The sequence below is a fragment of the Lycium ferocissimum genome, chromosome 8, assembly GCF_029784015.1.
Source record: "Lycium ferocissimum isolate CSIRO_LF1 chromosome 8, AGI_CSIRO_Lferr_CH_V1, whole genome shotgun sequence".
NCBI classification, from domain to species: domain Eukaryota; kingdom Viridiplantae; phylum Streptophyta; class Magnoliopsida; order Solanales; family Solanaceae; genus Lycium; species Lycium ferocissimum.
Genome location: NC_081349.1, coordinates 43,737,821 through 43,764,375, shown reverse-complemented (window position 1 = coordinate 43,764,375; position 26,555 = coordinate 43,737,821). Strand labels below are relative to the sequence as shown.

The window sequence follows — 26,555 nt, the reverse complement described above, 5'->3', positions numbered from 1 at the left end:
TAGGAAAAGTAGATGAAGCTAGTAATATTTCAAAACCGTTGCTTTTTGCCTCTTTAAACTATTCTGAGAGTAGTTTCTTGGGCTTGTGAAGTGTAATTTGTGGTAGTTTTTTTGCGTGTGAATGACGGATTAGTCTATAATATCAACTCATTAAAATGGTGTTATGGCTTTGATCCTATTGCTTTGCTGCCGCTACTCCGGATTTGTCTAAGTTGGGTGCTGGTTCCTTGTTCTTGACATTAGAATAAGGTAAGGTTAGTTTTCCAAACCAAATAGAAAAATCATGTAGTAGGAAATTTGCACGATTGTCCTTATTCGTGGGTGGTTTTTAATTTTTGTCCCTCAAATTGCTGGCCTTTAATTTTTGCCTTTCGCCTAAAATATCCCGAGTTTATGGGTTTGAATTTTGGCTTAGTAAAAAAAAAAAAAAACCGCAAAGCAAACTTTTGCCTCAAGGCAAACTTCATTTTCGCGAAGCCTTGCCCAGTGGTTTTTTTTTTTTTAAATATTATGTCACTTTTTAAACGAAGGACAAAAATTAAAGACCAGTGCCTTTGAAGGGAAATCGGTGCAAAAAAATGTAGTCTATGTCGATAAAGCATAAGAGATGATTTACTTAGCCCAAGCCTTGTTTAGTAAAATCTGAAGTATAACAACTACATATCCTGCAAAGTCCCACAAAATGAGATCTAGGAAGGGCATAGTGTATGTAAATCTTATGCCTACTTTAAGAGGTAAAGAGGCGGTTTACGATTAAATATACTTCGAACCATAATGTCATAAGTTTCTTTGATGTGCACTATGTGAAAAAGGAGAAAAAAGCTTTAAAAAATAGTTAAAGTGGTCCTACTCCTAGACGTAAACCTAAATCGTTTATATCACAACTTAGTAAATGCATTTTTTTTTTTTTGACAATCACTTATTTAGAAAAGTCTGGTTTATTTAGATGGGCAATTCGCAGAATTGCCCTTCTTTTGGGGTGGTCTTTAAATTTTGGTCACTTTTTTTAAACTTTAAATTTTGCCCCTTCATATTTGTGGTTTTAAGTTTTTGCCTTTTAGGGGCTGAGATACACGAGGTTTTGGGTTCGAACCCCCGCTCAAGCATAAAATAAAGAAATAATTTCGCAAAGTATGGAGGGAGTGTCCGCCCTCCCAATAACTTCCTTAAGGAAAAAAACTAAAGTTATCGATAACTTTTCATAAGACATAGATTATTTACTTAGCAAAACTTTTCAAGCCTTGTTTAATTAAGTAAAATCTGTGTGCCTTGAAAAGTTTAAAAAAAAAAAAATGTCTCAACAACTACATATCCTGCAATTTAGTTTTGCCTATGGTGGCAAAAACTTTTCCTTGAATTATGTAGGAAGACTTTTAATTAAGGCATAACCAAAAGTGCCTTAACTAAAAGTTAAAAAAAAAAAAAAATGTCTCAAGGTAAAGTGCCTAAACTTTAAGAAAACTAAAGTTATGGCATAACTTTTCCTCAAGGTATAATTTACCTTATGGGGCAAATTTTTCCTTAAGGAATATACTTCGAACCATAATGTCATAACCAAAAGTTTCTTTGAAAGTGTGCCTTTAAAAGTTAAAAAAAAAAAAAAAAAATGTCTCAAGGAGAAAAAAGCTTTAAAAAAACTAAAGTTATGTTAAATAACTTTTCCTCAAGGTAATTTAGTTTTGGTCCTAAAAATTTTCTCCTAGACGTAAACCTAAATCGTTTATATCACAAAGTCTTAGTAACTTTGGTTTTTCCTTGATGCATTTTTTTTTTTTATTTTTTTATTTTACAATCACTTATTTAGAAAAAGTCTGGTTTATTTAGATTTTCCGTGCAAAAAATTGTATTGAGATTTTGTATGGAGTTGTAATATTGATCACCACTATCACCGTCATTAGCTATATTCCACCTAATATTCATCACCATTAGTCACCACTGTACAACTACCACAACCAGCCACATCCACCAACCACCACCACCACCGCAATCACTGCCATCCGCCACCAACGTGGTCCTCACGATTGTCTGCGTTGCCACCTGGCTACCGCGTGACACTAGCTTTTATCTAAGCTTCAGTTAAATAACAGTTTTACCATGACGGTAAATTAGAATTTTGTCTAATATTTTGTGGAGGTAATACTCTTTTTTTTTTTTTTAAATATAGATAAAGTCCATACAACCGATGTTGAGAAAACAATTGATATTGAGTACTCCATATTTAAATTCAGAGATTATACCTTAATAATTATATATGTATTGAAATTTAGACACCTTAATCTTAAAAATAAAAAGACAAACTGGGCCTTGTGGAGTTCCTAAAAGTTAAAGGGAAAAGAACAAAATGCCAACTGCACCCAAAATAACTACTCAGCCCTGCCCCTTATTTTCATATCCTCAAATCTATTTACCTAGATGCTTCCAGAACTCTGATACCACCAGTGTATCTCTTATATATCATGATGATATTACAGACGACTTCTTTCATTTCTTGAAAAACACTCATCAAGCCTTTATGAAATCCATATGGTAAATATAATATACTGACAGGGTATTATAGAAGGCCATGTTCATTCCTTTAAAATACACAACACACTTTCCTAAAAAAAATCTCTATGATACCATCATGATATATAACATATACTGAGATGATATTATGGAGGAGTGCTTCAATCCTTCAATGAGATATGCCTTTGTCCTTCGTGATACCATCATCGAATATAAATATAATGAGATGGTATCATGAAGGAAAGGTTTAGGTGAGGAGATACTCGACTAAATAGTTTCGGCTAGACTGGGTAGAGACGAAATTGAAATATTTTACCTTTTATGAGTGTTTTGTGTTGTTTTCCCAAAAATTAAAGAGTTTAAATTATCCAGATCTGGTCATACACTTCCAATTAATTTAATCTAATTTTTCAAAAATATTATCTTCTTGTACGTGATATAAGGTGAGCAGCGCATAATTAATAGCCGATCCTGGAAATGTTGAATATTCTTTCAAATAGATCTCTTCTTGAAGAGTAAAAACGTGGAATTTTGTTTCATAAGAAATTAGTAATCACTAACCTAAAGGGTAGAATGTAGGTAAGTAGGTAGACTATGGACATCCTTTCAAATTGATTTTTTCTAGCAGTGGTACTCTACAATGAAAAGTTTTGTTGAGTGGAATTGTATTATTCAACAAAATTAAACACTTACCTAAAGTGCATCAGATTATGATCTATGGAGATATCAACTCTGAAATTGAACGTCTTATGACTTTCACAACAATAAGTGCAAGTCTCACAACACTTAGCATTGTTTTTTAATCAGTTTCAACTTCACCTACTACTACCACCATTGGATCTCATTTACTATTTTTCCTTAATATACACGGCACATCAATTGTGTATGTTATTTTTTCACTATAAAACACATTTTCCCTTAATACACGGCACATCAATTGTGTATGTTATTTTTTCACTATAAAACACATTCCCCCCCGCCCACAGCGCCCCTCACAACAAAAAAAAAAAAAAAAAAAAGCCCCAAAACTGTTACAAAAAAAAAAAAAAAAAAAAAAAAAAAGGACCACCAAAACTCTTAATTATTAGACTTTTCCAAAAAAAATAAGTTTCTTAAAGTCAAGTTTGATTTTTTTTTTTTCCAAGTTTCTTAAAGTCAAGTTTGATTTTTTTTTTTTCCTAGGTTGAAGTATATATAAATATCAGTAAATTTTATCAGTTGGATTTTATAGGAGGTGCTGTGGAAGCATGAAAGAGATGAGGAGGGAGAAATTGTTTAATGTTTTTTGGGTTAGGAGTATTAATCATACGTTACAGAAGAATATTATCTCAGTGGTGGGAGCAAAGTGCAAATCTTTGAAGAATAGAGCTACAACAACTACTTATGTGACATCGTTGCTTTTCTTGCTCCTCTTCATAGTTTCAGCCTTATCATTTGCTGGATGGATTGACCTTGTAAGTCAATATTCATACTCTCTTTCACGTTTAAAATCTGTCGCATCATCACTTTATTAAAGAACATTTTTTTTAAAAAAAGGTTTTAAGTTGTATGTATTCAAAGCATAAAAAAATAATCCATCCTTTTCATGATAAGTGATTTTTTTAGTTTGGACACACCCCTTAATCAAATTAAATGTCTTGAAGAAGAAGCAATGTTTAATAGCTTTTTGGTTATGTAAAAATTTCATTTATTTAAATAAGAGTAAAATTGAAAGAAAAAAAAAATCAAAGGCTTCTTGATTATGTGGAAACCATTTATTTTAAAATAAAATTAAAAAGTAAAAACACCACTTATTTCCAAAGAAAATGAAAAGGTAAAAACACCACATATTATGAAACAGGGGAAGTAATTATATAATCAGGTTACTTACTCCCTCCTTACATTTTACTTGTCCTGTATTGATTTGGCACATCCTAGCTATAAGTTGAAAGATAATTTTACTATATCACCCCTAATTATTACTTAGTTATCTAATAATTGAAATTGATCAAATATACTTTAAAAGTTATGCAACCACTAACAATTGCTTGAAGTTTCTAATGACAATAATTAATAATAAAGTGAAACAGGTATGAAATGATAAATTATTTCTTAATTTTTCAAACTAAATAAATAAAAGTGGACATCTACTATTTAATATACCGGACAAGTAAAAATGAATAAGGGAGTATAAGATAACTACAGGTACTATTACAAATTAATATTCACTGCTAAGTTAGTAGTTGTCAAAATGAAAGAGACGTTCGATTTCGATTGGTTTCAAACTTATGTGGTCAAGGATTATTCATCTAGATGAAATTTTATTGTCGGTTCACTAAATTTTTGTTTATCACTTCTCAAGAGAATATTAGATGACACTGACTTATTACTCCATCTTTCTTAAATTATCTGCCGTTTTTTTTTTTTTTTTTTTTTACATGCCTCTAAAGAAAATATAATTTGGAATAGTTTTTAACTATTTTACTCTCATTTTTGTTTTAAGATATAATCTCTTTTCATTAAATATTTACGCTATTGAGGTGTTTGTAGTCTTTAAGAACAAGTATTATACTTAATATAAAATGAAAAAAATAATAATTTATGTTTTCTAAACTTCTAAAATTACAAATAATTTGAAGGTTAAAATTATTTTTATGTATATATGGTAGGTGTTGACAATTTGTTTCACCTTTCATATTTTTTGAGCCCTTCTGGAGGGAGTAATAATGAAAGAGCAAACTTTTTATTCCAAAACATGATGGACAAAGATTTATGGTCTCTGTAACCTTTTGGTCCAATAAAATTTTTTTTAAAAAAAAGAATTGAAGTTGTCAAAAAATTTCGAACACATAATAATCTCTCTCAACGGGTAGGCAACTCTTCTGCTTGTCCAGTATGCATTTTGCGCTTCCTTTAAGCAATATCAATTAAGTGTAAATTATCCATTTTTACTATATTCTGAAAATCTAATTATTTGGTTACAAGTAGTCAATGACAATCTAATAAACTTGACAAATGATTACTTAACGATAAGGATAAATTGAAGACAAGTAGTTAATTTATCTTGATCTGCTAAAGTGGACAAGTAAATAGAAAAAAATTATTTTTCATATACTTGACAAGTAAATAAGAATGAATAGAATAATAAATAATCATTCCACCCAAAAACTATAAAAACCTTGGGAGTCGAAAGCGTAGAACTACAAAAAATATGGACTAAATAGTTGCATAAGAGGAAGGCTTGCCCAGGATAAGAATATGGTCCACGATAAAATGTGGAGGTATTAGTTAGAATTTATTTTTTCAGGTTTCATGCTAATATTTTACACAATTTATAATATATTTTAAATCTGTTGTAACAGGTAATCTGTCTTTTTTTGTTCAATCAATTATTTTGTGTTGTTGTTGCAATTAGCTTGTATCATGCTATTTTGTTGTTTTATTTTTCTTACTATCCTGTGTTGGATACATTTTTTGAGTCGAGAGTCTATCCGGAAACAAGCTCTCTACCCCTAAAGGTAGGGTAAGATTTGCGTACATCCTATCTTTCCTATACCCCACTTATGAGATTATACTTGATTTATTGTTATATATAATTAATTTATTTTTTTTTGGTTAAAATTTGTGCAGGCAAAGTACTCAGGTCATTTCTATAAAAAAGACTTACCAATGAGACCTCAAATTCTCCCATTGGATTGTAAAATATGGAACAAGACAAATACATGTCCAAGAACTTATTCAACGTCCTATAAACCCTTAAACCCTAACAACTCAACATGCCCTGAGTATTTTAGATGGATTTATGAAGATTTAACGCACTGGAAAAACACAGGAATTACTAGAGAAATGTTGGAAAAATCGAAGAAATATGCCCATTTCAGATTAATAATATTGGATGGGAGAATTTACGTTGAGCGTTACGCGAAATACTCTATTCAAACTAGACATTTGTTCACTATGTATGGGATTGTACAACTCCTAAGGTTTTACCCTGGGAAATTGCCTAATTTGGAGATCATGTTTGACACCGATGACCGGCCGGTTATCCCGGCTAAGGATTTCCAGCAAACTGATTCCGGTCCACCGCCGTTGTTCCGGTACTGTTCAGATTGGCAGAGTATGGATATTGTTTTTCCCGATTGGTCATTTTGGGGCTGGTAATTAATTAACCTTTTCTTGCTCCTTAATATTTTGGTACTAAGTTGCATTTCGTTACATATTATCGAGATAGAATTTACGCCTTCAAAAGAACATAACTAGTACATAATTAGTAATATTTGACTGTTTTGGTTTTATGATTTGTAGGGCAGAGACAAATATAAGACCATGGAGAAGTATGATACAGAACATAAAAGAAGGGAATAAGAGAACCAGCTGGAAAGATAGGATACCCTTTGCGTATTGGAGGGGAAATCCTAATGTTTCTCCAATCAGAAAAGACCTTATGAGGTGTAATGTTACCATCAAAGAAAATTGGGATACTCTCTTATATATCCAGGTTTTTATCCCTACCACTACCACCACTACATTACTTGCTTAACTTTATAGGTGATGTATTTTTCTCAGTATTTGGTACTATCATTATTAATTTGGATACATGCGACATAAGGCCCGGAGAAATGTTCCTGCTCAGGATTTTTTAATTTTATTTTCAAGACTTAAATTCTGGCTAATAGTGAAAGGATCATATCTATCCCACTACCACCCTTAATGGTACTTTCTAGGTGATGTTAAGTGCCACATTGCGTTTGACATATTCAGAATTTTCTTTAGTTTGACTTTTTCAAATATTTATAATTAGAAAAATTATGAGTTCTAATTATTGTAAGTTTATGTATCCTTTTAGATATTTGAATCTTTTTAACAATTAAACTACTACACTCTCCGTCTACACCAAAAATTAAAATTTTAAATTCGCGTACTTCAAATCGTCCATTCTTTTCTGGAAAAAGAGTTAGCTTTTCTTTGTTCCTTTTTTTTTTTTTTCCTGTGTGAGAGAGAAGAATAAGTAAAAAGTGGAGATCTACCTATTAATTCTCATACATGTACTTTTACCGATTCCCATAATTAAATTGACTCACCATAATTTGTTTCTTTGTTCAAGTAATACATTTACATTATTACATACTAACATGACTTTGGTCTTCTTCAAATGATGATCTCAGGATTGGAAAGATCAATCCAACAAGGGGTACAAGGAATCAAATATCGAAGACCAATGCACCCACAGGTTAATATTTAATCTTCTTCTATTGCTAATTATTTAGTTAAATATGCTTTTTCGGGTTATTGTAATAAATTTGAATTGGTGGAAATTGTTAGATTTAAAATATATGTAGAAGGATGGGCATGGTCAGTAAGTGAGAAGTACATATTTGCATGCGACTCACCAACATTATACATAACGCCTCACTACTATGATTTCTTCATGAGAGGAATGATACCACAGAAACATTACTGGCCCATTAGAGACAATGATAAGTGCAAATCTCTCAAATTTGCTGTTCAATGGGGAAACAATCACACGGACAAGGTATGGTATACTTTCAATTTTCAACACCTATAAATATATAGAAATAATGTTCACTGGTCATTTTTCAGTCATGTCATTGAAACATAGCTTTTTCATGAAGTTTCAAATCTATAGGTGAAACTCCATTACAATATCCTGAGTTTCACCTGTGAAATTTAAAATTTCATGCAAGTGACTGATTTCCAATTACAAAGGCAGAAATGCGGTTGTTTGTGAATTCTACCCCATATATATGGAGTTCTTTCATTTCAAAGTCAAAGCATTTAAGTTTGAAGTGTGATTTAACCCGAATGCGGTGGAAAGTATGTTCCTTCTTTCTTAACTAGTGGTCTCTGATTTTATCGAGAAGAAAATCTTTTTCTATATTAAACGTTAAAACCCCTCGTAGTAAACTTTTTATGGGAGAATTCAGATTAGTGGAACATAAAATCCGGATATCGAATGCCTGAAACTAAAAAGTTTCAGAGTGATTTTGGACAATCGTTTTCTTTTGTAATAAAGTTTACACAACTAAAACTACATAAAGTTAGACTATATTGTAATTTAACTTGGAGGATGTTTGGAAAACATACCAACACTTGACAACATTAGTATATACTAATATACTTTCTCCTCCGATTTATGTGACGATGTTTGACTGAATATAAATTTTAAGAAAGAGAGTTTTTTTTTTTTAAAATTTATGGTCTAAAACAAGTTTATACAAATGTGTGGCTATAAATCATTTCATTAATTATAAAGTGAGAGATTTAAAATTAAATTATTTCTAAATAAGAAGGTATGATATTCTCTTTGAACAGATCAAAAGGGAAAATATGCCACATAAATGCGGACAGATGAGTATATGCTTTTTTCCCGTTCAACTTCTTAATAATGCTTCTTTCATTTAACAACCCTTTTAATTTTGAATTTGAAATTTTCAGGCAGAGGCCATAGGGAAGGCAGGGAGTGAATTCATTCATGAAGACATGAAGATGGAACGTGTTTTTGATTATATATACCACCTGCTAAATGAATATTCAAAGTTGCAAAAATTTAATCCAATTGTTCCTCCAAATGCAATTGAAATATGTTCAGAATCATTGGCATGTCCTTCAAATGGTGTATGGAGGAAATTCATGGAAGAAGCTTTAGAGAAATCTCCTAGTCATACTGATCCATGCATCCTTCCACCACCTTATAAACCTCAAGAACTTAACGCATTTGTTGAACAAAAAGTTAAGGCAACAAAGCAAGTGGAGGCATGGGAGAATGATTATTGGTCTAGTCTAAACAAGAAGCACTAGCTAGCTAGGGCCTTTTCTTGAATTTCCTTTTCTATTTGTAAGCTAATGTACAATGCCTTTTGTGCTCTTCACATAACATATATGAATAGGTAATCTCGACTTTAGTGTTCTTGTTTACAAATACTCTCTCTTCAAGAATTTCCCTTTTTCCTCTTTAGGCATTAGGTATTCGAAACCTATTGGTCGGATATAGGGGCGGCTCAAGAGAGCCGGTGGCCTAAAGCCGGAGTTTAAAAGGAGGCCTTATATTTATTTAGTAAAATTTTAATATATTTTATTTGTTATTTATTCTTATAGCTTTTGTAAAGTGTATTTTTTTTTTTCAATTGACGATATAGTCAATTCGTGTAATTGTTCATGAGACATTAACTGAATCACGAGTCTTATATTCTGTGTTACGATCATTTCATCATTTTTTTTTTAGTTCAAGCGATTGTTACAAAAAACTTTTCAAAATTATTTTATAAGCAATGGAAACATTTAAAAATAGAAGTAAGACTTCAGGCCAATAAGAGTATCATCTTCTACATATAAATATTTTCGTATGACTTTAACTATAAAAATAGATTAAAACTGCCAGAGACTATTATGCCTTAAAAAATATTTAAGGGCTCAATAATGTCTTTTTTATTCTAATTGTTTAATAATCTACTTAGCTTGAGCTTGAAAAATATCTAAAACGGCACTCAAAGAGTTATAGAAGATCTTACAAAGTCAAAATTATAAACTAAATTGATTTAAGTTGAAGTGAATTAAACCATATTACAAAGTAGGAACTAATTATAAATTTAATTGTCTACAACTTCTAACAGTAATTACATCAATCATATTTCTAAGATAAATAATTGACATAAAATGATCCAGAAAATTATTTATCACTAATAATAAATATATAATTTTTTAAAATCATAAATATAATACAAATTATTTTGGAGCCCTAATATATTTGGGGCCTAAAGCCACTGCTTTGGTGGCTTTAGGCTTCAGTCGGCCTGGTCGGATATGCCTATTAAATCGGTAATATGCTTCCTACCAAGAAGTTCTTCGTTCCAAACTTCTAGTTAAAGGTAAATATGTAACGGCCAAGCTCCAACTATCAAGGTTGAGTGGAAGCACAAGTCAACTACAATGCAAGGTGAACACATCTTTAAGTATCGATAAACATCAATGGATTCAAAAGTTGCAGGTCGATCATCTCAATGGACGGCTCTCATGTCTATGGTAAGTATGAGATGAAGTTGTTGATTGCTGTTGGAATTGATATGAACGCCAATATTTTTCCACTTGCATATGATGTAGTTGCATGTGAGAGCTTTGAGTCATCGACATGGTTTCTCAGGTTGTTGTGGAGACATGTTGTTTGTGATAGACAAGGAATTGGACTTATTTCTGACCGTCATCAAGACATCTTGCAATCTATCCAAACACATGAATGGTTACAGCCACCCGTCACACTCCATAGATTTTGTGGTTCACGGCTATAGAGCACGAGAAGAAGAAGTACAAAATAAAGATGGAACAAATCGAAATGTTGTCACCTCCAACACATTTGTGGTTAATAAATCTTTTGGAGAAGAAATGGACAATGTATAAGAACGGTGGCCGTAGGTGGGGGGTATGACGACAAATGTCTCTGATGATTTGTCCAAGTATGTAGCATGTGTTCCAATCTTTGTGTGTTACCTTAAACCGTTTGTCCAGCTCAAAATGAAATGGTTCATGTGAGGGAAATGGTCCCGAAACACGCTGCTTCTTATCAAATTGTATGAGGACCCGACCCATCATGTGCCTCACAGTAGATCCCACAAATGAGTGACACATGCACCCTCCAAATGTCCTGACCACATCGGCACCACTCTGGAAGTCCATTATTGATGGCCTCTGTATAAGGCTCCCACACAAACTATGATATCAAAAATATTATACAGTCAATTAATTGAGAATTTAAAATTAAATTACGCGTTTTCACAAAACTAAAGATGTTATTTACATGTATATTTAAAGACATACTTATATGGTGATAAAGAACAAGACTGCATGCATGGACAATATAATTAGCAAGTATATTATATATGCAATTAAAAAATACTTGGGCAAATTTGTCATTTAAATTTTCCGCTAATATTTAGGTGTTTTAAATCAATTGAATTCAAACATAAGAGTCATAAATATACATTGATTGTGAAATCGATTTAGTGTCGAACTGTTAAATTTTTTAATTTTTAAACTATTAATAAGTGAAGCTTTTTGGACGACGAAGGGTAATCCTGTCATTTTGTGTTTGGGCTTAAATTGAGTCTTTTAACTTTCCAGGTGTAATGTGTACAACGCACCACGCGACTTTCCTTCCAGCTGATCTTTTGCATTCTTTACTTTCTTGGCGAACAGGTAGAGCTTTAATTCTTTATTTTTATTTTTTATAAACTCTCGCATTTAGAATCTTCATTTTCCTATAAAGCTCGTTTTTCGTCTGTGCTTCATTTTTTCTTAATTCAATATATATGTGGATTAGTGGTTTATAAGCAACTCGTTTTTTTTTTTTTTGGTCGTTAAAAACGATTGGGTAGATACTGTGCATGTGGTTGTTATTGCTCGAATGTACAAAGCACCACGTGACTTTCTTTCCAGCTGATCTTTTGCATTCTTTACTTTCTTGGTCAGAAGGTAGACCTTTAATTCTATTTTTTGGCAACTAAAAGTATGATAGTGAAATATGCTGCTTATCCCTTATTTGGGATTTATTTGCAAATTCATTTTTTTCTTAAAATACTTCCCTTATTAGGATGTATTTGCAAATTCATTTTTTTCTAAAAGAATGAATCTTTTTCATAAAAGAAAATGACTATTGGATAATTCTTTTATGGTGCTCTACATTTTGATTGTGCTACAATTAGTAATTACATTTTGCCAGGAATTCATTATTAGCAGAAAGCTTTCGTTCTATCTCTATGTGTGGAGTATCTATCTAGACACTAAGGTATACATGATTAACTTTCATTGATTTTTCCTTCTTTTTATTTGATATCTAGATATATAGAAATATGTGTAGAAATGTGTATCTGGACAATTCTTCTGATGTGTTTGTGAAACTAATAGTGTTTAAATGATGTAGTTGTGATATCTGAACTCCTTAATTGCCTTCCTATTTTCTTTTATAAATGAAATATTATGTTTGTGTTTTGAATTTTTCTTGATGACATGTGACCTCTAAAAATAGGTTCTCTTGTCATAGGTCAATACAGGAGATGGACTCACTATAGTTTATGCAGCACGGAGGTAATCGGTGTAGTTCAGATGCATGGTCTGTTTGATAGTGAACTGCAGACAGCTCATATTAATAGGTTACATAATCCTTTTGCTTCCCCAATAAACTGTAAGAGTTTTTTTTGAATTACTTTAATTTTGATATTAATGGTCATGATATTTCATTTACTGGGATTTCGATATTGATAGTATATAAAAAGGGTAGATGTTTCCTGTTGGTTTTGGGCACATAGGTATATTATTCGTGCGGAAGTGGCTGCAAGAAACAACAATGTAACTTGAGAGAACTTCGTCAGAAAAATCATTATCATTAATATGCTCTTCTCTTTCACATTTGTAATATATTGTTGTTCCTGTTAGGTAATAGTAACATTTGTCTACCTAATTTAGGTTTAGTGTCTATGCCAAACTTGACATTTTCAAGACAAAAGAATATTGAAAAAACATCCAATTATTGGTAATTGAATCTTTGGCCCCCATAATATTTGTCTTGTGCAATCAGTTGGAGCCTGTCACTATAGCCTGTCCGGACAGTCGACACTTTACTTGATCTAACTTGCTCTTTACCTAATTTAGGTTTAGTGTCTATGTGCTAGCTTCTATCACCTAACTGCTCATTCGAGGGACCTTAAAGGCCTTATGAGAGAAGTATTTAACATAGACAAACAGGCAATGGAGAAATGTTTTTGGAAAAAACATCCAATTAATGTGGTAATTGAATCTTTTGCTCGTATCTTTCCCCATAATATTTGTCTTGTGCAATAAGTTGTCTGCCCTGTCTAATATGATTCACATAAAATGCTCACTTACAAAGATTCCTTTTGATATCCATATGAAACATCTACATGGATACTTAAAACTTTATATAAAAGGCGACTCTGTTGTTTTCAGAATAGTGGTGCTTAGTAGCTTTCCTCTGGTGTCCATGAGCATACTTTGCCTTTGATTATATTGTCATGGAAGGATTCTTAAGGCCTGTTATAGCTTCTTTGTGACTTGAAAATGACAAATTTCTCAACAAAATAAACATTAGTTGAATGCAGTAGAGTAGAAGTAAAGACAGATGTTGAAGAGCATTTTCACCTATAAGTGCAGTTTAAGGGAAAACTGCAATAGAATTAAAAATGTTTGAATGATTCAAAATCATTAATTTCTATTACTTTTGAACGGAGAGGAATCGCTGAATGTATTTCAAAATACATATTACTTGTAGGACAATATTGTTAGCTTAATTAATACATTTATTGTACATTCACCATGTTGTACTATTTAGTAACCTGTTCCCTTCATTATATATGTTACTGTACATGTTTTGATTGCTAAGGGCATTTCTCTGATCCTCGCATACTTATCTTTATTTTCCCACCATTGGTACCTCTTTCTGTGAGGTTCTAGCATAGTATTTATGTACTGATATGATATCATTTGGTATCTCAATACAACATTAAATGGAACGGAGTAGTTCTTTTTAAGTAATTGAATTCATTCCTCGAAAGAAGCTTTCACTTGGCAGAAAAATCTACACTTAAAGCTAGAAGCACTGTTTAATTGAAATTGGATTTATGTGGGTTATTTTCCGTTTTCGTCTTGATGGTTAAAATTTGTTTTCTTACTTCCTACAGGATTATTTCCGGATGCCTCTACAAATGGAAACTTGCACGCAAGATGACTAATCAATATGTAAATAGTATATACTTCATCCCAATTTGAGTGTCTTACTTTCTTTTTTGGTCTAGATTGCCTGTATCTATATTCAGTAAGTTGACGATTCAAATATTATATGTGGCAAGTTTAAAACCACTGGATTCAAAGGATATTTTAGTACATTACACACATCTTTAATTTAGGACGGCAAGATTCAAGAGTCTCTTTTTATTCATTAAACTTTGTGTCCAGTCAAACTAAGACACTTAAATTGGGAGTATTTAAACTTATTGTGTAGTAAATGCATATCCCATATATGTCTAATCTTGTTCCTCAAATCAATGCACATAGTATGAAACTCTAATGTGTCAATACATATTTTATTAGATTGATAAGTATTACTTATAACATTATTTTCCTTTTTAGTAATCCTGCTAAACAATAGAACAAGTATTATAGTATTATTTTCGTTGGATCTTTTGGTAATCTTGAAGTTGGGCAAATAACACTAACAAGTTCTGGGGCGTAGGCCCGTGCTCAGCACGAGCACAGGCCATCTAGTAGTCTAATAATTACTAAGTCCTTATATATAAATGGAGTCCTACGTAAACTATGTACAATTCACAACAGTAATTCTATTGTAGAGGCAATAAATAGAAGAATCATCATCATTATTATTATTATTATTGTTATTATAATTATTATTATTTGCAAATTTCTTATTATTATTATTATTTGCAAATTTCTTATCAAATTACAGCTTCAAAAATTTTACAAGGGAAATAGCTGATCATCAATTAGGTCGTCTAACAATTCCTACAAAGTGCTAGCACATTTCGTGCCTCGTTTTCGCTATTTCCACGCCGAGTTCACTTTTATGCAAATACCGTATCTAGCTCGTTTACTCTTGGAGTACATAATGATGGTTGCATGGGGATAAGTCGCTCCCAAGCCCATACCTGCATTAAGTAAATTAAAATATAATAAGATTGTAACTATCAGATATGACAGATAATAAAAATAGAACAACTTAATATTGAAAGTCACTTACATACAACAAGGAAACAAATTCATAAATATCACAGACATTCGATATTGAAGTACGACATAGAGAATTGTACAAGTATGATAATGACACTGCTCCTCAAGCTTGCCTACCCATTGCATCAAGGTCCACCATGTCAAGCAAAAAGTCTAAGCTAAGCCTTGCACCAGAATTATCAGGGAATATTGTGCCACCAAACAGCCATAACAGGTATAACCCGACCCTCCGTTGCAACACAATCTCATCGGTATCGTTTGTAATATGATCCAAGTTATCCATGTAATTAATTAATGCTTTTACTTTAAACAGGGCATTACCTTTAATGAATCCCTCTTCGGGTAGCCAACCAGTAAGCTCGTACATCAACTGCTGCCACCCTGATTTTTTTTAGTCTAGCACCATTCAGCAAAAACGGGTCACCATCTACGACCATGCCAAATAAGACCTCGACATCCTGAAATATGATGTTACATTCACATGCGCGCATATGAAATGTATGCGTCTCTGGGTGCCATCTCTCAATAAGTGCAGTGATGATTCCTTCATCAAATTGCACATATCCTACCTCTAAAACTCTCCTAAATCCACATCTCCCAAAGTAATTGAGGATGGGGTGATGCAAAGGCAGTGGCGGAGCCACATGTAGCTGAGGGGTGTCGGTTGACACCCATTCGCTGAAAAATTACACTGTGTAGCTAGGTAAATTTTTTATTTCTATGCATATTTATTACATATTGACACTCCTTGGCTTCTTCGTGAATTTACTTTTTTATATTTTAACACCCCTTAGTGAAAATTCTGGCTCCGCCACTGTGCAAAGGGTGCTGCCTCACGTAATGTCAGAATTCAAAATTTGTTCGGCATGGAGTTACACACGTTTCCTATCCAGTCAAGGTCCCTCCCACACACCCTGGGATCGATGGTTCTGCTGGAGTATTAGCACATCTTACGCTTCTGGACCGGGAGGTATAGTCACTCTTGAACGATCCATACCTATAATATGGTGCAGTTAGTTAATTTTTTTTAGTTAATCGATTTTAACAATATTTTATTAATTGAAATGGCAGCTCAAAATATGCTCAGCGAACGGCAATGCTAACGTTACTTGAATAAATTGCAAGACAGACAAAAAGGGAAAGCTTTTTTCTTCCTAAAATTTACAACTAATCTCAGTGGTTCCTTAACCACTGCTTACTTGCATGTAAACCTCATTTTCTTGTCTTTAATCCTATTTGCTTTTGCTTAATTCAGTACAAAAGCCTCTGCTTTTCTTCATTGCTCATAGTTCACTGAGTCCTTGGTGGGGTTTTCTTCTCGTTAATTTCTTTTTTCAAGAATTTGGCTTTTGATTCTTTTATGTTCTTTTTGGCATCCTTTTGTTATTTGTGGGTCATTGTGTTTTTTAGTTTGGCTTTCTATTTCAAATGTGTTGTTTGTGTGTCTTGCTATATCCTTACTAGATGTCGCTATTGCAAGGCGAATTCTTATGTTAAAAGTATATTATCATGGGCAGTGCGGTCTCAATGGGGAGGCAACTACGATAACTGCCTTAGGTCCCCCAAAACTGAGGGCCCCAAAATTTATTGTTTTATATATTATTTATATATCATAAAAATATTATTAATAAAAAAGATATTATAATTTTTTAATGTGATAGATGATTTTCAGATAAATAACTTAAATTTCATAACAAATATGTATGTATAAAATGACTAATTTGATGACCTTATTGATAAAAGAATTTTTTTTTTCAAAAGAAATTGTAGTATTTTTTTAGAATTGATTATTTTAATTTGAAGTCACTATTCACTTCAAATTAAATGGACAACTATTACAAATGTATTAAATTATGTTGACATATACTTAATGATAAATGAATTGATATTATTAGAGTAAGCGGATTATATAAAGAAATAGTGTTTTTCTTTAAAAGAAAATAGTAAACAAGCATTTGTAAGTAAAGTTACGGTGGCAGCTAGCATATAGTCCATCGAAAAATCAAGATATGTACAAAATTGTTAATCAAAAAAATTATTTTATTAATAAACTTAAGGCATCTTATTTTGATTTGGCTTTAGGCCACTAATTTCGTTGAGCGCTCCTGATTATGGAAAGGATGAATCTACCTTTTTCTCCCTTGTTTTTTAGTTAATAACATGTCATATTAAACTAACTCATCCACTTCTGTATCAGTAACTACGTACAATTAAAAAAAATATATAAAAATATCAAATATTGTACATCTACAATGACTAATCAAATATATATTGTAGATCTAAAATGACTAACTTAAATTATTAATGCAAAAAAAAAAAATTAAAAAATCGGAGGAAGATTGACGTCAAAATTGCAGAAAATACTTGTATTTTGGCCCGTCTCTATCAAAATTTTGGAAAAAGGAATAGTTTTAGAGTGATTTTTTAAGGGTTATAGGGGAGAAGAAATTTTGGGAAGAACAAGTTTGTTGGGCTAGACTTCATGATGAAGACGAAGAGTAAAAAAATTTTGGGAATAAGAAGTACACTGTCCGAAAGTAAACAACATTTTTTTTTTTCGTTTTATTGTAATTCGCAAGTCATTATATGAACTCTAATAAAAAAAAAAAATTAAATATTTCTGTTGCAGTTCGGCCAATGGACGAACTGTTAAAAAAAAAAAAATTGCAACTCGCTCATACATCAACGAACTGTAAAAAATAAATTAATAAATTTAAGTTATAGTTCGTGGGTTAATGAACGAACTGTAATAAAATTAATTTTAGCGTTGCCGTCAAAAGGAGTAACAGTTAGTAGATTAACCAGCGAACAACCCAACTTGGCATGTAAAAAAATTGACATACCATTTTAGTCTTTAAGCTTCAAAATCATGCCATTTAGAGTGTATAATGCAAAAGTTTAGCTAGCCGCGTGGCATTGTGTTTTTCAAGAAATTAAACACTTACCTAAAGGGGCATCAGATTATGGAGATCAACTTAGAAGTTAAAATTTCTTATGATTTTCACAACAATATATAGTTTCACAACACTTATATTTTTTTGCCAATCAGTTTCAACTTCAACTACAACTGCTATTGGATCCAGTCCTTAATACACAGTGCCATCAATTTGGTATGTTACTTTTTTACAATAAAATACATTTTCTTTTTCCTTTTCTTTTCTTTAATGAAAAATGTGAAAATTGAGGTTTTCTTAAACCTTTTTTATTTTCTTGGAAAAAAATTAAATTAGAAAAGGAGACTTTTCCAAGTTTCTTAAACTCAAGTTCGATTTGTCAGTTGAATTTTATAGGTGGAAACATGAAAGACAGGAAGGAGAAGTTGTTGAATGTATTTTTGGTCAGGAGCATTAATAATGTGTTACAGAAGAATATTATTTCAGTGATGAGAGCAAAGTGCAAATATTTGAAGAACATCTCAACAGCAACAACCTGCGTTACATCGTTGCTTTTCTTGTTTCTCCTCATAATTTCCATCTTGTCGTTTGCTGGATGGAATATTTTTGTAAGTCAACTCTTTCTTTAACCGTAATTTTTTCATATATCTTTTAAATATTTTGAATTTTCAATCATTGTGACTTATAATACTTTTTATGTAGTTTTCAAATATGTAAATTTTATTAAAAAAATTTGATTCCATGCCCATATTCATGATCAAAATTAAACTATTTGACTTTCGAAATCCAAACTGTTATTTGCACATAAATTGGGAAAGAGGATGTACTTTCTCTCACTATCATCATTTTCCTATGCATTGTATAATTATTGCATCAGCTAATCAAAAAACATCTCCCAGAATGAGTTAAAGTTTTATGCATTAATAGTGTCAAATAAAAAAAGGTTAGTTACACTAAACTAACTTGTGTAATATGATTCAATTTTGGATATAACCCTGTGATTTAAAATCAAGCACTTACATTCTAGATATACATCGGTGATTTAAAATCAAGTTCTAGCTATACATCCCTCCTGAGGTATATTCATAACCGAGTATATTAAAATATATTATTAAAAGACAATTAAATTGTAAATAAAAAGGTTTCAAAGTTTTTATTTTTATGAAATTTAAGAAAGAAGATAAACATTTTTATTCTTAGAAAAATAGGGATACAACAATATATTTAAGACTTTCAAAAGATAAAAATATTTTCAAATACAAAAAAGTTCTAGTCATCTTATTAAGTAATTTTTGTTCATTTCCTATTTAAAAGTTTCTGAAGATACAAATTTCAAAAATATTTGTTCTGTTTTTAAATCAATGAGGACAAAACTTTTCAACAAAAATGTTTATCCGCTTTTGGAATTTTAAAATAATGAAAGTTCTAATTTATATTTTGATATACTTGCTAATAAATATACCTCATATATAGGAGATGTAAGTATAGGATTTTCAGGATAGGAGATGTGAATGATTGATTTTAGAATACAGGGATGTATCCGAAATTAAATCATATTACAAGAGTACTTAGTGTAATTAACTCAAAATAATGTAATTATGTCAATTTTAAGATTATCAATTGGTTTCAAACATATGTAGATGGTTTAACATCATGGATAAAATAATATAATTATGTCAATTATAAGATTATCAATTGGTTTCAAACATATGTAGATGGTCAAGGATTACTCAATTAGATGAAATTTTAATAAGCATTCATTAAATTTTTGTCTATCACTTCTCAAGAACATGTTAGATGATAACTTATTAGTAATGAGAGAGCAAACGTTTTATCCCAAAACATGATGGACAGAAAGATATATATGGTCCCTGTAACCTTTTTACCATTCTAATTTTTTGGTTTTTTTTTTTTTTTGCTTTCTAAGAAAATTAAAAAAAAAAAAAAAATTAGTTTGTCAAATTTCAAATACACAATATGTGAAAATGGTAAATCCCGACAAACAAATGTAGAGGGTGTTTGGCTAAGCTTTTTTAACTTATCTACGCGTTTGGTAAATGTTAAAAGTTCTTATAAGTCAAGTGCTTATAAGCCAAAATAAGTCATTAAATTTCTGTCTATCACTTCTCAAGAACATATTAGATGATAACTTATTAGTAATGAGAGAGCTCCCAACTTATAATTTATGGTCCCTGTAACCTTTTTACCATTGTAATGCTTTTTGGTTTTTTTTTTTTATAAGCACTTTGATTTGACCAAACTTTTTTATCTACGCGTTTGGTATTTTATCTCCAAAATAAGTCGATATTTTTATGTAATCCTTGAAATACCATTTCTTGAAACAAAACCCCTAATCCTTTTCATGATTTCTCTCTCGCTTGTTCTTCCATACCTAAAACTTCCTCCAACCTCTTCAACGTTAACGACAATTCTATAGATTTTTCATGTAATAGAAAATCAACTCATTTACTTGCACTTGTGTTCGTTCGTTTTATATAATTTGCTTTTTTTTTTTGTCATGAACTTCCATGCGTTGAATTTTGTTATGATGTTCTTGTGTTGCAGTGTACATTATGGTATCTTGTTAAATATTTTTGTTCGATCTTACTACGTGCTAGAGACAACCCCAACTAGGTTCACATTTTAATTAAGATTACTTGATTACAGTTCCATCTAATATTTTTTAGTATTTCAAGTTCCACGGCCGAGCTCTCAAGCTGTTAGTTTTCTTGATCTGCATACAAGTTGCTGCCAATTTCCTTCATCTCGAACTTGACACCAATGGAGTTGATTTGTGATTTTATAGCTTAAGATTATATTCTTTATTAATTATAAAATAATTTATATTTATAAAATAATCTTATCTAATCAACTTTATATTAAAAGTAAAATGAAACATAAATTAATTTGGAATCTAAAACCTTGTAAAAATCATATCTTTATTAGTGTAAACAACTTTAAGGACATTTAAGTCATTTTAACATAAAAGGTGATTATATATCAGCACTTTTTTTGCCGAGCACTTCAGCTGGTTATCATCAGTTTCAACACTATTATCCAAAAACGTAACTGTTTATTTATTAAATCAGCTTCAGCACCCAAAAATGCTAATCAACACTTAATGCTTATCAGCTATTTTAAATCATCTAAGTCAAACGGGCTCTAAGTTTGAGAAGTGGTTACTTAACAATAAGGGTAAATTGAAGTAAAGTATTTAGATCTATCTTGATTTGCTAAAGTAGATAAGTAAAAGGAAAAAATCTATTTTTGATATACTTGACATGACAAATATATGGGAACAAATAGAATAATAAATAATCATTCCACCTGTATCGACAGGCCCTAGGTTGGAATGCAGAACTAGCATGGGCGGGTAAGTTTGTGACTGGGAAAAATGCTAGAACTATGGTGTACAGAATGGTGTTGGCAAGCTGTGGTTCTACTACATATGGCAGGAAAGAAATAATAGAATATTCCAGAAAAGTGCTAAGCCTCATGAAGTATTATGCAAGATGATAGTGCAGGAAATACATTATCGAAGTGCTAGGTTCTCAAAACTGGCTGGTGTGCTGAAGAACATGAATCACTACCCGTAGAAGTAATATTAGGTGTAATGTTGAAAACATGTAGAAGGAAGTATGATGGGTAACTGGGATGGATTTCTGTTTGTTTGAAGGTTGGGGTATGTCCAACTTTCTAGGGGTTTTGCTTTGCTTCACTACCCGTAGAAGTAATATTAGGTCCCTTGAAAACATGTATATAAAGGATGGGTACTTATTTACCAAAAAAAAAAAATATAAAAAAAAAAAAAAAAAAAAATCATTCCACCCAAAAACTATAAAACTTGGGGTCTAAAACGTAGAACCACAAAATAGTTGGACTAAATAGTCGCATAAGAGGAAGATTTGCCCAGGCTAAGTATTTATGGAAGTGTTAATTTTCTTGGTTTCTCTCTTTTAGTAAACTTCATTTAAAAAAAATAAAAAAAAATAAAAAAAATAAAAACTTCATTTTTTTTTCTTTTGAAAACAAAAAATTTATTCGCCAATTGGGTGGGCATGGGTAGGAAAAGGAAAGGGAAAGCCTTGTTATTACAATTGTACCTCGATAAGTTAACTATATACTGATAAAAAAATAATTTACATAAGTTTTAAGTTTATTTTTAATCTGTTGTAGCTTATTTTTCATGTTCAATTAATTTTTTTTTTTTTTTTTTTTTGTGAAAATTTGTGCAGGCAAAGTACTCGGGTCATTTCTTGGAAAAGTACCAAACCTATCAATGAAACCTTAAATTCTTGAATATCCATTGGATTGTAATGTATGGAACAAAACCAGTACATGTCCAAGAACCTATCCAACATCCTATAACCCCTTAAACCCTAACAATTCAACATGCCCCGACTATTTTTTGATGGATTTATGAAGATTTAAGGCACTGGAAAAACACAGGAATCACTCGAGAAATGTTAGAGAAATCGAAAAAACATGCACATTTTAGACTAATAATATAGCATGGAAAAATTTATGTTGAGCGTTATGCAAAGCATGCAATTGAAACTAGACATGTATCCACTATGTATGAGATTGTACAACTTATAAGGTTGTATCATGGGAAATTGCCTAATTTAGAGATCATGTTTGATACCGATGACCGGCCGGTTATCCCGGCCAAGGACTTCCGGCAACCTGATTCCGGTCCACCACCGTTGTTTCGATATTGTTCAGATTGGCAGAGTATGTATATTGTTTTTCTAAATTCGACATACGTACTGAGGCTGGTAATTTTCTCTCTCTCTCTCTCACCCTTAATATATTTTGAGTAAATCGGTGAACACAAACTTTTACAATTTGAATATTAAAAAATGGCTCTTTAAAGATCTCCTGTTTATTAATTTCATATATATCTCCGATATGTAAAAATAAAGATCTAACTTCAATCTTATATAGAAAGTCCTGAAATTCTCTTCTTCCCTTTTTAAAGGAAATAGTATTTAAACAAATTGCTTATTTTTTTTTTTTTTTTGGTAAATAAACATTTTATTTATTATCAAAGTGGAGAAAAACAATTTACTTATTAATATGTCAAAATGTCAAGGAAATAAATCTTCTTAAAATTACTGTGTAAATCTTTCTTAAGAAAAAAATTAAAAGACAATCTCTGGGTTACCATAACATTCTTTTTTTTTTTTTTGTTAGTCCCCAATCCTTGCTATGAATTTTATAATATTTTCTTATAATTTCTAAAGTTCTCATAAATCTTACATTATTTTTTTGTGGTTTTAGTTAGTACGAATCCTTGCTATGAATTTTATAATGTTTTATTCTAATTTATAAAGTTCTCACAGATTTTATTTAACTTAATCGTAATTAAGATATGAAAATCAATATAAAAATGTTGTGCGGCTTCTACGAAGCGAATTATTGGTTTGCCGTCAATATATGTGCGGCTAATTTTTTTGGGGAAGTAACTTGCATAGCTGCTCACCAGCAAAAACAGTCGATAAATATCTAATATATATATATTGGCTAACAAATATAAATATTTTTTATCGAGCTGACAAATGTATTACTTTCACTAACAAATTCTGCCCATAATCTAGCTAGGTAGTGTGTCTCCTATGCCTATTATTTCTCTTTAAATATTAAATACTGTATTTTATCTTTGCAAAAGAAAGTAAAAGATGAAGCTTGTTTATTATATGACTGAGGTTCAAATGTCTGTTTTTGGAGCTCAATATATGACTGTATTTTGGTTTTATTGTTTATAGGGCGGAGCTAAATATAAGACCATGGAGAAGTATGATAAAGAACATAAAAGAAGGGAATAAGAGAAGCAGCTGGAAAGATAGGATACCATTTGCTTATTGGAGAGGAAATCCTAATGTTTCTCCTATCAGAAAAGACATTATGAAGTGTAATGTTACTGATAAAACAGAATTGGGACACTCTCTTATATATCCAGGTAATTGTTTCTACCACTACCACCACTACATTACTTGCTTCACTTTCTAGGTGATGTGTTTTTCTCCATATCTGGTACTCACTTTTGATTTGTGATTAGTTTGGAGACTCACGGCATAAGGCCCATAAAGGAGAAATGCATCGTCTCAGGAGACACACGGAATAAGGCATAAACTCGAAATCTCTGATTAATGGTGGAAGGATATCATATCTATCCCATAACCACTCTTGGTGATACTTTGTGAATGATGTTACGGTGCCATATAATTTGAAAAATCAACAAAATTTTCTTTAGTTTGACTTTTTCATATATTTAAGAAAAGTTATGAGTTATAATATTGTTAAATTATGCATCTTTTTAGATATTTGAATCGTTTTGTAACAATAAAACTCGCGTCTACACCTAAAATTAACATTTTAAATTCGCCTGCTTCAAATTGTCCATTCTTTTTTGGAAGGAGAGAGAAATAGCTTTTCTTTTTTTTTTTTTTTTTTTTTTTTTTTTTTTTATGTGTGTGTGAGTGAAGAATAAGAAAAAAGAGGAGATCTAGCTATTGATTCTACTACATATTTTACCAATTGACATGATTAAACTGAATTATCATAATTTATTTCTTAATTTTTCTTACTGCGGTACATTTACATGATAACATGATGTTTTCTCTTCTTTCTTTCTTTTTTTTTTTTTTTTTAAAAAAAAAATAATGGGACAATCTCAGGAGTCAGGATTGGAAAGATCAACCCAAAAAGGGGTACGAGGATTCAAATATCGAAGATCAATGCACCCACAGGTTAATATATATATTCCAAATATTTAATTACTCTTCTTGTTTTTGCTAATTATTTTTTTCAAAAAAATGCATTTGGGGCTGATTGAGATTTGAAAATGGATGAAAATTGTATTGTTAGGTTCAAGATATATGTAGAAGGATGGGCATGGTCAGGAAGTGAGAAGTATATATTTGCATGCGATTCACCAACATTATACATAACACCTCACTACTATGATTTCTTCATAAGAGGAATGATACCACAGAAACATTATTGGCCAATTAGAGACACTGATAAGTGCAAATCTCTCAAATTTGCTGTTCAGTGGGGGAAACAATCACACTGACAAGGTACAGTATGCTTTCAATTTCCCACACCTATATAATATGTAGAAATAACGCTCACGGTCACTTTTCGATTAATAATATACTCCGTCCATCCCAATTTATATGGTCATTCTTTGTCGAGTCATACGACCATATGAGTTCAAGAAAGAAAGATAGAAGAAAAGAATTTTAAAATTTATGGTATATAATAAGTTACAAACATTTGTGTGACTATAAATTAACTACTTACCTAAGGATATTGAAAAGTTAAAGTTAAAATTGTTTCTAAATAAGGAAGTATGCCATTCTTTTTGGACATAACAAAAAGAAAAGTACTCACATAAAATTGGAACACAGAAAACATAATGCTTCTTTAATTTAACAACCTTCATTTGAATCTGAGAATTTTCAGGCAGAAGCAATAGGGAAGGCAGGAAGCAATTTCATTCATGAAGATATGAAGATGGAACATGTCTTTGATTACATGTATCACTTACTGAATGAATATGCAAAGTTGCAGAAATTTGATCCAATTGTTCCTCCAAGTGCTACTGAAATATGTTCAGAGTCATTGGCATGTCCTTGACATGGTCTATGGAGAAAAAACATGGAAGAAGCTTTGGAGAAATCTCCTAGTTATACTAATCCTTGCATCCTTCCACCAACTTATGACCCTCAAGAACTTAAGGAATTTGTTGAACACAAAGTTAAGGCCACAAAGCAAGTGGAGGCATGGGAGGACGAATATTGGTCTAAACAAGAAGCACTAGCTACCTAGGGCCTTTCTTGAATTGCCTTTGCTATTTGTATTCTCATGTACAATATTATCTTAGTGCTCTTCACAAAGAACTTCAACTTCTATTTGTCATGGAGTAAGAACTAGGAATTTAGATTTTAGTGTTCTTGTTTACAAAAGCTATCTCTTCAAGAATTTTTTTTGTTTTTTCCTATATGAGTTATTAGGTATTCGAAATCCACTAGTCTGATATGCTTATTAAGTGGATAAAATACTCCCTACCAAGAAGTTTTTTATTCCCAAGAATCAAACTCAAGACCCTTGTCATTAATGGTGAATGTGTAACGATCAAGACTAAAATGTCAAGGTATTGTTCGCTCTTAACTCAATCTTTGGGGACTCACGGGTTTGCCCCTTTGGGCTTTAACCCAAAAAGTGCCTCAACAATTGAATCCTGAACTCGTCCTTATATTGGCTCTTAACATTCCAATGTGGGATTTACCTAGCAAGTTTCATAGCGAACCCATTTTCTAGTCCAACCGCCAACAATTTGTGCTGTAATAGAATAGATCCGTATCATCCAACACACCCCTTGGTGGTATCTCTTCAGGAGTT

The 26,555-nt window shown here is 31.4% G+C and overlaps 1 protein-coding gene, 1 long non-coding RNA gene and 1 pseudogene across 5 annotated transcripts; all 3 read left to right on the top strand.

Annotated features, from left to right (window-relative positions):
* Positions 1-34: 34 nt before the first annotated feature.
* Positions 35-9,591, top strand: LOC132068559 (uncharacterized). 3 transcript variants are annotated; one of them, XM_059462185.1, is made up of 8 exons: positions 35-254; positions 3,737-3,963; positions 5,971-6,002; positions 6,115-6,641; positions 6,790-6,982; positions 7,650-7,714; positions 7,807-8,017; positions 8,941-9,591. In XM_059462185.1, the coding sequence occupies exons 2-8, from the start codon at positions 3,753-3,755 to the stop codon at positions 9,301-9,303; spliced, it is 1,602 nt and encodes a 533-aa protein (XP_059318168.1). In that variant the 5' UTR covers positions 35-254; positions 3,737-3,752; the 3' UTR covers positions 9,304-9,591. The 3 variants fall into 3 exon arrangements, with proteins under 3 accessions (XP_059318168.1, XP_059318167.1, XP_059318169.1); XM_059462184.1 differs by lacking the exon at positions 35-254 and having other exon boundaries at positions 3,648-3,963; XM_059462186.1 differs by lacking the exons at positions 35-254; positions 5,971-6,002 and having other exon boundaries at positions 3,648-3,959.
* A 2,314-nt stretch (positions 9,592-11,905) lies between these two features.
* Positions 11,906-12,873, top strand: LOC132066988 (uncharacterized). Of its 2 annotated transcripts, XR_009416978.1 has the most exons (4): positions 11,906-11,967; positions 12,215-12,280; positions 12,536-12,644; positions 12,801-12,873. It is a non-coding gene; the product is annotated as an uncharacterized LOC132066988 (long non-coding RNA). The 2 variants fall into 2 exon arrangements; XR_009416977.1 differs by lacking the exon at positions 11,906-11,967 and having other exon boundaries at positions 12,076-12,280.
* Positions 12,874-15,389: 2,516 nt separating this feature from the next.
* On the top strand, positions 15,390-26,002 carry LOC132066398 (uncharacterized; annotated as a pseudogene).
* The last annotated feature ends 553 nt before the right edge of the window (positions 26,003-26,555 follow it).